The 14,550-nt window shown below is 40.8% G+C and overlaps 1 protein-coding gene across 3 annotated transcripts in view; it reads left to right on the plus strand.

The window, feature by feature from the left end:
- The first annotated feature begins 13,770 nt into the window (after nt 1-13,770).
- Nucleotides 13,771-14,550, plus strand: part of FRMD5 (FERM domain containing 5) — a 340,406-nt gene continuing 339,626 nt past the window's right edge. For all 3 annotated transcript variants that reach the window (XM_060294340.1, XM_060294342.1, XM_060294341.1), the window contains exon 1: nt 13,771-14,087. In XM_060294340.1, coding sequence (XP_060150323.1) covers nt 13,986-14,087 — 102 coding nt within the window. In that variant the 5' untranslated portion in view covers nt 13,771-13,985. The remainder of the gene's footprint in view (nt 14,088-14,550) is intronic.

The following is a 14,550-nucleotide window of genomic DNA, read 5'->3' on the forward strand; positions in this document are numbered from 1 at the left end:
ACACCCAATTCTACTAGCTATGTGACCTTTGGTAAGTTATTCAACCTCTGTGTGCTTTAATTTTCTCATTTGTGAAGTGAGGATAAAACAGTGCCTACTTCATTGAGTAGTTGTGAGGATTAAGTGAGTTAGTTTATATGAAGCACTTAATACAGTGCCTAGCATACAGTAAATGTTATTAGTCATTATTGTAACCCCAAATGCAAAATCTTATGTTTGCCTAAAATTTCAGCCAGTGGAACTAATTATTCCGATTAGTGCAATATCCTTTCAAACCCAGTTAGTGACTCAAAAGTAGGGAAATAGACATATGTTTGCCTTTTTACAGGCAGACCAGTGTGGGTAAGGAGGGGTATAGAGTCATGCATGTATAAGCTGCCTTGATCTCAAAGATCAGCCTTCCTACTTCCTTATGAGAAACACATTCTTCCCAGGAGGTTGGCTGGATGACTGTCTTATCTTCAGACAGGGCCAGCATGTTCTGGTTAATGGTAAGTAGACAAGGTACACTGGGTCAAGATAGGTACAAGGTGGACCCAACTGCAGATTCTGGGAGGAAATCCTTGCCTCACTGATACACATCAGAAGGGCGTGGAAATAAGGAAGTGAGGGTATCTTGGGGAAGCGGTTGATAATAAGGAGAAATAACTCGAAGTTAGAGAGTTTTTCTGAGTTGGATATCACAGTGCTAGGTAATACAGGAGAGGGACTATTCAGAGATCTAGACAGACAGCCTGCTGTTTGTCTTTTTTTTTTTTAACATCTTTATTGGAGTATAATTGCTTTACAATGGTGTGTTAGTTTCTGCTGTGTAACAAAATTAATCAGCTATACATATAGATATATCCCCATATCGCCTCCTGTTTGCATCTCCCTCCCACCCTCCCTATCCCACCCCTCTAGGTGGACACAAAGCACTGAGCTGATCTCCCTGTGCTATGCAGCTGCTTCCCACTAGCAGCCTGCTGTTTGAATCAGGGCTGTTTGCAAATAGCAGCATCTGGAATGGGAGGAACTATTAAGAATACATTAAACCCTTTCTCAGAGGGACTGTGATTTTTCGGTGTATCAAGATGAAGGAGCTAATTGAAGGAGCCATAAGGGAATTGAGATACCAGAAGTAGTGGCCGGATCTCACCAATTGGACAGAACTCTGTGTCAGAACTGGAGCGTGTGACTGGAACCATAGCAGCAATGGCAGATTACACTGGTTGTTGGGATAAAGATTGGTTAGGATGGTCCTAGGGGTGGTTTGGGTAGAACCTTCATGTCCAATGGGTCTACCCGTATGGATAAGGATAAAAAAGGCTGGAAGGGGGAGGGAGAAAAGAACACCAGGGTGCTTATGAAGGAGTGAGGGAGTCCTTTAGGTAGTTTCTTTTGTCTTCTAAACTTTGAGTCACAGAAAGCACCATTGATCTTCTGGACATTTTCTCATTTAAGGAATGGTGGTCTTAAAGAATGCCTTACATCAGTCTGGGCAACATCTCTGAGTGACGGGTAGGAGAAAAAAATAAAAAGAACTGTGTTCCCTACAGAATTACTAGGCTTCTCCTGGCAATAAACTCTAAGAGATTGGAAGTTTCCCCCCCACACTCTCTCTCCCTTTCTCTTATGTCCTTAAAATACCTGCTTCCTAGCATGCAAGGAAGAAAGAGGCATGACATAAAAATCTACTTTGAAAATTCATATTTTTTGATTACCAGATTAGGGAAGAACAATGGCTCTTGGAATCAGAATTGCACTAGTTGCAAAGGAAAATGATCTTCTATGAGAGTTGGGTGCTGTGCAAATATCCTTGTGGTTGCTCTTGAGTTAATAAGCCTCCCTAACTATCATTGATTATGACTACTTCCTGTTGCAGAAAAGAATTCCTTTTCATAACTACAAACATAACCTGTTGCCTAAATTATGTAAGTAGAAACCAAGCACATGGAAATCAGAGACTAAAAGACGAGCATTTGGTATTCAATTTACATTTCTGAATGAATGAGATGCTCAATGTGCATTACAAGATAATGATGATGACAATGGTTAGGAATGAAGGAGGAAAAGGAAAGGGAAAGGGACAGAGAAAGGCAAGAAACAGCTGTAACCCTATGGCAGCTGGCTTACCAATTACTGCTGCTGAAGCGACTACAATACACTGTTTTCAATTATTCAGAGGCTGGTTCTCCAGTTTGTATATCACCTCAGGTTTTTGCTTCAGATGTCCCCTTCTACCGATTGCCCTTTAGTCATCCGTTTAATGGCTATTAATCCCCAGGGAAGATGAGGGAACAAAAGAGATTAATGTTAGCTAAAACTTTCCCAGTGTTTTCTTCATTTCATTCTCACAGCAACTCTATAAGAGAGGGTCTATTATCCCTGTTTTACAAATGAGGGAGCCGAGGCCTAGCAATAGTCCCAAGGTCACAGAGCTAGTATGGAGCAGAGCTAGAATTTGAACGATGGGCTGTCTGAAACTAGAGACATGCTCTTACCCATTACATTCTCCTACTTCCACGCTACTCAGACTTCGAACTTGTTTCCAGTCATTGTAAATGTTCCCAGTGCTTTATAGTTTACAAATGTTTCCTTCCCTCCCTCCCTTCCTTCATCCTTTATTTTGTGTGTGTAAATGTGTACTACTTTGGTTTATTATATTCATTTTCTTCTTGTATCTTTTGAGTTCTTAAGCCTCAAGCTGCCCCTGTGTTGCAATGTTTTGCAGTCAAAACGTTCTATAAGGCCTATTAAAGAAAACAGCAATTTCCTAGGCCCCAATTTTCTCAGTCCCCTCTCCCAGAGGCAATAGCTGTCAGCTATTTCTGCTGTTTCTTTTGGTGTTTGTCTCAGTATTTCTAAATAATATGCTTATATTGCTTACTTGTTGATTTTTTTTAAATTAGGTGTTTTATGAAAGATATCTTTCAACTACCTCAACCCCAGCCTACCCCAATCACACACCTACACACTTTCCTATCCATTCTTTCAATATAGTTATATCATTATGTTGGTTAAGTTAAATCAATATTTATGTTATTATGACTATGTAAATGCCTACATACTATGATTACCTTTCTTTTTTGTTTTTCATGGAGTTATACATGCTTTGTTTTTATTTTTCACTTACTTTGTTTTATTATAATTATCACTACCTCATAACCAAATTCTCCCCCAAAGGTGTATTTCTTTTCAATATAGTCAGACACATTAGGTAGTCTATAAATTTCACCTTCTTTGAAACATCTAAGAGCCTTCTGATTTTCTCAATTCGAAAGGATACATGCACCCCAATGTTCAGTGCAGTGCTGTTGACAATAGCCAAGACACGGAAGCAACCAAATTTCCATTGACAGAGGAACAGATAAAGATGATGTGGTACATACATATACACAATGAAATATTACTCAGCCATCAAAAAGAATGAAATATTGCCATTTGCAGCAACATGAATGGACCTGGAGATTATCATACTAAGTGAAGTAAGTCAGACAGAAAAAGACAAATATCATATGATATTGCTTATATGTGGAATCTAAAAAAAAAAAAGATACAAATGAACTTATTTACAAAACAGAAACAGACTGACTTAGAAAATGAACTTATGGTTACCAGGGGGGAAAGGGGGGTGGCGGGGGAGGAACAGATTGGGAGTTTGGGATTGACATGCTGTATTTAAAATAGATAGCCAACAAGGACCTACTGTATAGCACAGGGAACTCTGCTCAATATTCTGTAATAACCTAAATGGGAAAAGAATTTGAAAAAGAATAGATACATGTGTATGTATACTGAATCACTTTGCTGGACACCTGAAACTAACACAACATTGTTAATCAACTATACTCCAGTATAAAATAAAAGTTTAAAAAAGTAAAATAAATAAATAAATAAAAATTTTATTTATTTATTTTTGGCTGCATTGGGTCTTCATTGTTGTGCATGGGCTTTCTCTTTTTGCAGAGCACAGACTCTAGGCGCATGGGCTTCAGTAGCTGTGGCTCGTGGGCTCTAGAGCGCAGGCTCAGTAGTTGTGGCACATGGGCTTAGTTGCTCCGTGGCATGTGGGATCTTCCCGGACTAGGGCTCGAAACCCGTGTTCCCTGCATTAACAGGCGGATTCTTAACCACTGCACCACCAGGGAAGTCCCATCCATTTTGACTCTGATTCTTCGAGTAGACTCACTTCACAGCTGTCATTCTGGGATCAAACTTGACCACTATTCTGAGAATTTACATGTCTCTTTCTTGTGTTAGATCTCATTTCCAGAATCCTACGTCTTAATCAGCTTTTGATAATTTTTTCTTTCTTTTATCTTCTTTCTTTTTTTTCTCTTTTTCAGTAATGATTCCAAAATTTCAGTGGCTAACAACAAAAAAGATTTATTTCTCACTTTCATTAGATATACTCTGTAGGTTGGCTGCAGCTCTGCTCCATGTTGGCTTCTTCTCAGGACCCAGGAGCAGTCCTGATCTGGCCCACACCAATCTTTTGGGAGAGAAAAGAGCAATGATATCCACCATTTCCACTTACTTTTAATTGTTCAAAGCAAACCAGTAGCCAGGTTTGATGTCACTGGGATGGGAAGTAAAATTATAACCCTGATAGAGAAGGGCAGGGAATTTTTTGAACACATAACACAATCTACTATGTGTTCCTATTTCTTGGTTTGCTCCAACATTTTTGGAGAACCATCCTCCAGTAGCTTCCTGAGGAAGGGTGCATAAGAGTTAAATTTCTTGAGATCGTGTATTTCTAAAATGTCTTTTTACCCAATTGACAGCTAATTTATATTAGCTTTGTATAACTTTTTTCCCTTCTGGAAGTTTATTTTTGTTCCTAAAGTTCTGAAATTTCACAGTGGTGTGTCATGGTGTGGATTTGTTTCCATACATTGTGCTGGATAGTTGGTAGACCCTCTAAATTTGGAAATTCATGTCCTTCAGTTTAGAAAATTTTCTTGAATTATGCCTTTGATAATTTCCTGCCCTCCACCTTTTTTTCCTTATTTGTAAACATGTTTATTTTTCATGTCTCCTGTTTTATTTTATATTTATAAAGGTTCTTTTTAATTATCTGAATGTGTTTTTTTCCTAAATGGCATTTGGTACTTATTTCAGGAATGCCTTATCTTCTCCTGTCTCTATTAGGATATTTACTAATAATTTGCTTTTTGAACATTTTCTTTTTCCTGCTTAGTCTTTTCATCCTTCAAGTTGCCTGTTTCCTTTTCGTTTTGGTCTCTACATTTTATGTTAGAGGAATTACTTAAACTCCTTAAATTTCTGGTGATGCCACCCCCAGTTCAGCAACTCTATTTTGCTCTCTCCAGAGAATTATTTTCCAATAAATAGACAAAAGAAGTCTCTTGGCTGCTTAGAGTCAGGGAAGGGAACTGTTTGTTAAATGGACTTTCAAACAATCTTCCTGTTTTCAGTCCTGTCTCCACTTCCTAAAGCACCTGTTGCATCAATTTCTAAATATTTTGTGGGTTCTACGTGCAAATCAGATTGCTTCTCAGCTTTCTCCTTTGCTGGATATGGATTCAACTTTCTTGGGTCTGCTCAATTATTACTCACCCATATGCTTTCTGGCTCCCAAAATGTTATTACTGTGGTTCCTCTTCATTCACATTGGTCACGTAGGTTTATGTTTTTTAAAAATCCCTTACTGTGGTTTTAACAAATTTGGAGCAAAAGTAGAGGTAAATGCATGTGTTCAACCTGCTATTTTTAAGCAAAAGTCTTATGACTCTGAGAACAACCAGGGAAAACATTATCATCCCCATTTTATAAATGAGAAACAGAATTCAAATGACTTGTCAGGATTACACAGCATATAATGCTAGATCTAGGGCTTGTATTCATTCTGGACTTTTGACTCCAAGTTCAATGCTCTTTCCACTAAATTCCTAAAAAAGAAGGTTGTATAATGTAGTTGTTAAAAGCACAGTCTTTGGCACCAGAGACCTGGGTATGAGTCCAGGTCTTGCTTCTTCATAGCTGTATTCTTTTGACGAATTGTTTAGTCTCACTACAATGAAAATTCCTCATTTATAGAATGGGGATGATATCAATAGCACAACCTCACCATAGTGTTGTGAGGATTCATTTAGATAATACATGTAAAGTACCCAGCAGAGCTTCTGGCATATAGTAAGTGCTCCCTTATTACTATAATGGAAAAATTGAAATGATAAGATATAATAATGATTTGCAGTTTTAATTAACTGAACTATGTTCAGGGAAACTTTTAAATTAATTCTGCAGACATTTACTGAATAATTAGCATGTGCACTGTGGAATGTTTATTCTTGCTTTCTCTTGTATTTGAACCTCTTTATGAAAACATCTTTGATTAGTAACTACTCCAAAACTAGTTGAGCTTGGATGACAAATTTCTGAGTAAGGAAAGAAGAATTAGGCAGGGTCACAGATTTTCTATCCATCAACCTAATTACCAATAACAACAAAAAATGCATTTACAAAGTCCAAAATTCACTAGCAGCTAAAACAAGGTAAAGGACGAAACCTTACACATAAATGAAAAAAATTTTAAAGGCGACCAATATGAGAAACAGTATTCTGGTTCAGTCAGGTGTGGCTACTCACCCTGCCCCTATTTCTCAGAAGCAGAATGAGAGGGGAAAAGGGTGGGGGATTTTTAAATTATTTTTTTATTGGATTATAGTTGATTTACAATGTTGTGTTAGTTTCTGCTGTACAGCGAAGTGAATCAGTTATACATATACATATACCCACTCTGTTTTAGATTCTTTTCCTATATAGGTCATTACAGAGTACTGAATAGAGTTCCCTGTGCTATACAGTTAGTTCTTATTAGTTGTCTATTTTATATATATAGTAGTGTGTATATGTCAATCCCAATCTCCCAATTTATCCTTCCTCCCGCGGGTGGGGGATTTGACAACATTCTGAGGTTCTCCCTCATGCCTTCACTAATGTGTGAAGAAGAATTCTTAGGGTGTAGATAAGCAACCTTGGGGAGGGTGGAGAAATGGGGGAATCTAAGAAAACTGTTTTAGAATGGAAGCCACCATAAACCACCATGGGACCTCAGCAGTGACAATAAGGGCCTCCAGAGGTTTCCACTTCCTCTTTCCACTTTCCAGCTCACTGGGCTGAGCAGAAGGACTGATACAAATTACACAAGAGTGTAATATACCCCGGCTGGTTAGATTGGGCTGGGTTTAGCCATTTACTGACTCCCACAAGAGAGCAGAAAACTAAGGGCAACACTCAGCACCAACTTCCCTCTTTTCTTCCCCTTATCCCGCATCTTCATTTTAGAGCAAATTGACTAGAAAACAACTCCAAACTGGGGGAAGAAATACTGGCACATATCAGAGCAAATTGAAAGTCTGAAGAGTCTGTCCATGCTGAGCATGAACTGGATAAAATATAAGGACATGACTACTATTCAAGCATGGTAGAAAGAAACATGATTTTTGAAAGAGAGGTGAAGAATCTAGTTTAGATGGAAACAGCTGTTAAAGGAAAAACCAGAGCTGGATGGTAAAGTGTTTAAAAACAGATTTTATTCAGAAAAACTATTGTAATAAAGGAAAATAGTCCTCAGCATAGAACTGGGCTCAATTCTGAATACAGCAAGGAAAAGTGGGAATTTATAGCTAAGGAGCAGGATGGGGATTGGGGGGGGGTGGAGTTGGGGGTCAGTGAATGAGAAATTACTAAGAGGAAGCATCAGGCATAAGGGGGGATTCCACCTAAACCAACCTAGCAATATTCTTGCTGAAGGCAGGCCAAGGTGATCAGACATTATCTGGGGGATGATAGGCTATGAGAAATTTGGTAAGACGTTGAGGATGATTGGATATTGAGTTTGGGGGATTCTGGCTAAACCGACTTAACAGGATTCTTGCTAAAATTAGGTATACAAAGACAGACAAAAGTCCAAAAGATGGAAAAAAATCCAAAAGATGGAAAAAAGTCCAAAAGTCAAGGCCTGGTTAGGAAGGGGATCCATAGGGGCCAGACTAAAGTTTGGTCAAGGACAGACTCTTTGTTATAACCCAGAGAAAAGAAGCATATTCCTTAAGACTATTTTGTTCCATAGACTCAGTAAGAAATAATATTCAATACAATAAGAGGTCCAAGATGAGATGTTAAACAATAGAATGATTGAGAACCAAAATAATATCATTACAGATCATATAAATAAATTTCAACAGCAAGGAACAAAATAAAATTGGCTGAATATTAGGTTAATAGCATGGAGGAAAGATTTGGGACAATCACAATGAATAAAGAGGGAAAAGGCATAGAGATTTAAGAATTTAAAAGAAATGAAAGATACAGTCAAATATAATCCAATATTGGGCTAATTGGTGTCCCAGAGGAAGAGAACTCAACAAATTAAAAAATAATAAGAGCTATTGTACCAAAAAACCCACCATCTTACACCAGGGAAAATTGATTTAGAACAATTAACATAGAGGTATGTTCTGATTAAGTTCTTGAACTTCAGGGTTAACTATATAGAGCCTTCAGCCATCTTAGAAGAAAAGAAAATCACCTATAGTGGAAAAATTTTGACTCAACTCAGACTTCTCCATAGCAAATGTCAGGAAAAAACAGACATAGGAGCCATGGCTACAAAATTCTGAGAGAAGGAACGTGAACAAAATGTGAGCCACAAGTAGTATTTCTGTTCAAGTATTTGTTCAAGGCAACAGGCAGACAAAAGAAGGACTCAGGGAATGTGGCCCTTAAGCATTCTTGAACAAACTACTTAGCAAAGAAATCCCACCTATCAGGATGTGAATAAAAATAAAAAACCCAGAATGATGTTGCTAAGATAAAAGGATTGGTGGTAAGCACTGAATCTATTTGAATACAGAAGTGAGACTAAACAACTAGAGTAAATATGGTTGCCAGAAGCTGTTAAACCCTGACAAAATAGAAATAATATAAGCCACAAAAATTGGATGTTGGTGTACAGAGGGTGGGAGGAAGTATAATAATGTTAATTATTTCATTATCTGAGCAAGTAGTCAATTGACACTATTAATCAAGAAATATGGGCTATTCTGATTTCTCCTTGTTTATATATTTTCTTTTCCCATATTTTTGGGCTATTTCTCATGTCTTTGCTGCCATGCCCCTTTATATCTTTTTTAAAACCAACGTGCATTGAATATTAATCTACATAAACTGAATACTTAATAAATGTTGCTGAAGTAATTTTGTAGACTGCATGGGACTGTAAATTCTATGAGGATGGAGAATATGTTTTATTCATCTTTGAATTCTCTCAGTACCTGGCATAGGGACTTGCATATTGTAGATCACTAGTAAATTTTTTTGAATAAATGAATTAATTTGCTTTGTTTCATATACATTATGTTGCTAGAACAATGGCTGGCTGGAAATATAAGGAAAATGAGCCATAATTGGAGAATATGATAAAGGCTGTCACCCATATCTGAGAGACCTATTATAAACGCTTCTGATGCCTCATTAAAGACATTCTATTGTTTTCAGAATGCATTTTCCCCCCAGTAAATAATCTCCGTTTGCTCTAATTTAATTATTCATACAGCTATAGGAATGATCATTTCCAAACACAGATCTGATCCTGTCACTTCTCTCCTTAAAAACCTCCCATGCTCCCCTACTGTCTGAAAAACAGAATCCAAATTCCTAAGCATGGCATTGAAGGTCCTATATGATCTGGCTTCAGTCCATCTCTTTCCAGCCAATTCATCTCACATGTTGTCCATCCAGGGGTACTTGCAATTTTGGGAACATGCTATACACATTTGTGCTTCTATATCTTTGCTCATGCTGTTTCCTCTACTTAAAATGTCACTTCTCATCGCATATCCTTCTCTTCTCCTCCTGTCTGCAGCCATCATGACACTACTCCATTCCTTAGGACCCAACTCCATTGCTTTCTCTGTTAGGCTTTGCTGTCTCCCACGTGTAAATAATTGTACCATTTGTTGTTCTTCTGCAGTAATTCGTTCATGCTCCATGTATCATATTATACCTAATTGTACATATATTGAACACACTCTCCTAGATTGTGAACTTCTTGGTTTGTACATTTCCTTTTCCCATGTTCTTTGGTCTGTGTCTTATGTATTCTAGAAAACTGTCACAGAGTATGTGCCTGACACATAGTAAATGCTAGATAAATGTTTGTAGTTTGGAGTTTAAAAACCACATGCATTTCTTATATTTCCATATAAAGATAATTCTTTTAAGTAATGAGGGCTAAACTGAAAATCCTAAGGGTTGGTAGAAGGTAGAAAATCTGTCTCTTAAACTGTGGTTTTCTGTCCTGATAAAAGAGAAGCCTTCAGAGGTAGACTGCTCTGGGAAAACTCTGAATTGTTTAGTTCCTCAAATTAAAGCAAGTATACATGTATTACTCTTGGAAAACTATAAAGTAACCATTAAACTGAATGTAGATGCTTTAGGCTGAGAAGCAGTGCTCCATTTGGATACATAAATCTTTGTGTGTAGAGCAGGAGCATGGCTTCCCCAGACATTGTTGCAGAAGAGAAGAGAACTGTTTCTTTCTGTTGACTTAGACCATGTATGTGTCAATATATTGTTGTTTCTGTAGAGATGTGGATATCCTTGTTTGAGCCCATGCCCTTAGGAGAACAGATGCTGAGATCTAAAGGATATAGGAAAGCAAAGACAGGCATGATCCTTACTGTTTCCTGGAGAAACAATTACGCAAAGGTACTGAACTGGCTTTGGTGAGGCTCTACCTGTAAAGACTGAGGACCTACATGTAAAGACTGAATAACTTAGTCTTTGTGAGAAATGTGCTGCTGCTGGACTGTTATGTTCTAAGGTGATAACCCAGTTGGGTCAGAGATCAAGGTCACACCCCTGGGGATGTAGGGTGGGGTTTCCTCTGAAGGAGTAGATATTCCCATGGTTAGTCATCCTAGGGAGAAGTTGCACCTGGGACAGAAAATGGGAGTTTGAAAGTGGACCTTTAACTGGATGAGGAGAGTTGTTTTCTTCTCTGAGCTTTACAGTGGTTGGGCCCGTATGCTCAAGACATGGTTAGGAGAACTCTTGATTGAGAGGGGAGATGTATGGACCCAGACATATGGACCCAGGCTGGAAACTCAACAGTAAGGCAGGCCTGATCTAGTCCATAAGGGCTCTGAGAGTAGCCATGTCATTCTTATGTTTGTGATGTCCTGGGGAAGAGAGGGCACTGCCCCTTCCTGCCAAATCCCAAGGCAATGCTGAAGATTGCATTGGCTGGAGAGAGCTCAGTGTTCCAGAACATCAGGGTATGGGACATCTGAAGCAGAGGCAGAAATAGTTCAGTTATTTCAGGAATATGTGGGTGACAGCACCTCTCCTGGGGACTCCTCCATAGTAGAGAAGGGAGAGGAACTCTAAAGGGGGCTGGCTGACATCCTGATAATTTGGAAGGTGGGAACTCAGAAGTATTGTAGTTGGGGTTTTTTTTGGGGGGAATTTTATTTCAAATATGACCTCCTTTATAGTCAAAAACTTGAATGCTATGACACTCTGATTCTCAAGGACATATGAGGCCTTTTATTGAACAAATCCTTTCCATCTTGGGCATCCTGTTCAATAGACTTGAGAAAACCAAAGGTAAACAAAGTATTCCTCCATTTGATTTTATATGAACCCTCTCTTTTTAGTTCCCCTTAGGCCTCTGTTCTCAAGTCTTATTGTAGAGGCATACAAGAAACCAGAAACCGATAGATTCTTGCTTTTCTTCCATTATTTGTCCGTCCTCTGTTTTCTTTACAAAGTGTTCTGTTTCAGAGAGTAAGGGAGAGTTTTAAGTTTTTTCTGGATATTATGCATAAGCATGGATGAGTATCTGACTGGTCTTTCAATGAGGAGAACATCTAAGCTGACATGATTTTCTTAGGCTGAGCAGGAATGTTATTTGATGCATAGGCATAGCAGCCACAATCTTATCCCTGTTGATTGTATTTGTGGTCATACTTTGAAAAAAGGCTGCATTCAGTTCTGTAGAGCTTTTCTGGATTCATGGTGCTTTGTCTTTTTATTCTGACAGCTGATTATTTGCATAACTTGTTAAAGAGGCCTCCCTATCATCACATTACTGGCTTTCCTCTAGCTTTTTGGATATTTTTTCTTGCTCTCTTAGATTTTACATCAAATAGCAACTTTTCCTTCAACAAAAGTTCTGCCTGTCTGAAATCTTTCATCATCTCTCTCAACCACACAACAAAGCTGAACTCTGTAGAATATCACTTTGACACATTAATAATTGCATTTGTCTCTAAGACCTTCCTGAAATTCTCTTAGTTTCTTCTCTTGGGGTTTAGATGCTGTACAGTATCTATCAATTCCATTTACTTCATTTAAAAAACATTTATTGAGTATTATGTTGCAGGCACCAGGCTACCTGCTGGAGCTATGAAATAGAGGAGCTCACATCTGGTTTTATGGCTAGAATACTTGGCTCACTGCTTCTAGTTTCTAAACTAACTCATCCAGGATTGCATTGAGAAGAAGAACCTCCTCTTATGGCTCCTGAATGCCATAGGGGAGAATGTAACTAATGAGGAGAGCAATCCAGGTTACTGAGGTGATAAGCAATCCAAGATACAAAGAGGGGCAGGGTGGGTCACATGCAAAAAAAAAAAAGGATAAATTCTGGAGTCCAAAGACACTAGGGAAGAAGCATACTTTAATGGTCGGGCTTTTTTCTCAGTTAACATTGGGTTTTATTTTTGTTATGTTATACCTACAACCAACAGTGTAAATGAAAATAACAGGAAATTATGTGTATTTCATTATTTTCAATTAATATATTTATTACAGCATTAACGTTGTTGATTTGATCCTTTTGTAACATTTCCTTCCATCAAAATTTTTTGAGGGAGAATACTGTCTCTTAGTGAAATTTTTATAAAGAACATGAGGTCTTTAGATATGAGGTCAGAGAAGGCAGGAGACAATTTTTTTTCTTTGTGATGTATACCTCCTTACATACTCTGGCGTTTTGTTCAGGAAGTATGAAGACACGATAATTCTAGTTCTAAAGGTGTAAGGAAAGGGTTGATCTTTTCCTCTGTATTATACCGGCGGAAGGAGCACGTCTCAGTCTCTTCCTTTTGTCTTCTGAAAATAAAAGGAAGGAGGCAAAGGGTGTTTGAGTGGAGGGTTTTCTAGGGGTTAAACCCTGGTGCTTCAGACCCTCTGCGAACCCGGCAGGTTTTCCTTAAGTAGCTCCTGTAAAACAGATGTTCTCCAAAATAAGAGGGATGGAGCAGAGGAGACCGTCGGGCTGCCTTGCGATACAGCGCAGGTGGGGGTAGCCGCCTGGTCCAGAGCCGAAGGTGCTTGCATTCTGCAGGTGCAGGGATTGTGAGCTCTCACCGCTCCGGCTCCCGAGAGGCAAGAACCGAGGTGTTGCAGAGGGTGGGACTTGGCCCCTGAAGCAGAGGCCAAATGTATTCCAAACAGCTGACAATGATCGAGCCGGGTGCCCACACCTGGTCCGGGGGTGGGGAAGTAGCATCTACAGGAACCGCAGGGAGAAAACGAGCCCCTGGTTTGGGACGCCAGAGGGCTGGTCCGGCTTATCTCGGTCCGACTGCTTTCCCGTGATTGCTTCCCCAGCTTGTCCATCATCGCAGTGCCCTATTTCTACTGGCTCTACTGTCTGCCACTCGGTTCCGCCGCGCTGACCCCCATTGGGCCCCTCCGGCCGAGGCCCCGCCCCACGAGCAGGACACGGGCAGTAGGGCGCGGAGGAAAGAGAGCCGGGCGCTTGTTCTGGGCTGTGGGGAGGCGGTGGCGGAGAAGGAGGAGGAGAAGGAGGAGGAGCTGGGTCAGCAGGAGGCAGCGGCGGCGTCCGCGCTGGGGTGATGGTGCAGGTGCTTGGGGCCGGTGCGGAGCTGCCTGGCTGAGGGGCGCCTGGTCCGGGGTCCGCAGCGCCGCCGCGTCTCTCCCGGGGGCGGGTGGGCGGGAAGATGCTGAGCAGGTTGATGAGCGGCAGCAGCAGGAGCCTGGAGCGCGAGTACAGCTGCACCGTGCGGCTGCTGGACGACAGCGAGTACACCTGCACCATCCAGGTCAGTGCCGCGCCGCCCCGCCCGCGGGACCCCCTCGTCCCCCGAGTCTGGCCAACTTGGCCCGCGCCCGCGCGTCGCTCCAGACCCCAGCGCTTTGTCCACCCCTGGCTGCGGCGGACGGCCCCGGTGCAGGGCGCCTCTGCCTGACCCCCAGTCCGGGGCTGGGCACTCGGAGCTCGGCGCTGCTGAGAGGCGAGTCCTCGCGTTCTGGACCCCCACCTCGCCCCCTGCCCTCTCCCGAGGTGAGGACGCTCTATCCTGGCTCCTCGAACCCGCCGGTGTGGGGAGCACCTTCCTCGGGCGTCGGGAGGGAGGCTCTTTCCCCGGCCGCCCCGTCGGGGGGCGCAGGTTTTGACTCTCCGGCCCGGCAAGGACGGCTGGCGGCTTTTCTTACATCTCTTTGGCTGGAACGATAATGGTGTATGTCATAATTTGCCCCCCGCCCCCCCCCCCCCCCCCCCCC

The sequence above is a fragment of the Globicephala melas genome, chromosome 2, assembly GCF_963455315.2.
Source record: "Globicephala melas chromosome 2, mGloMel1.2, whole genome shotgun sequence".
Lineage (NCBI taxonomy): Eukaryota > Metazoa > Chordata > Mammalia > Artiodactyla > Delphinidae > Globicephala > Globicephala melas.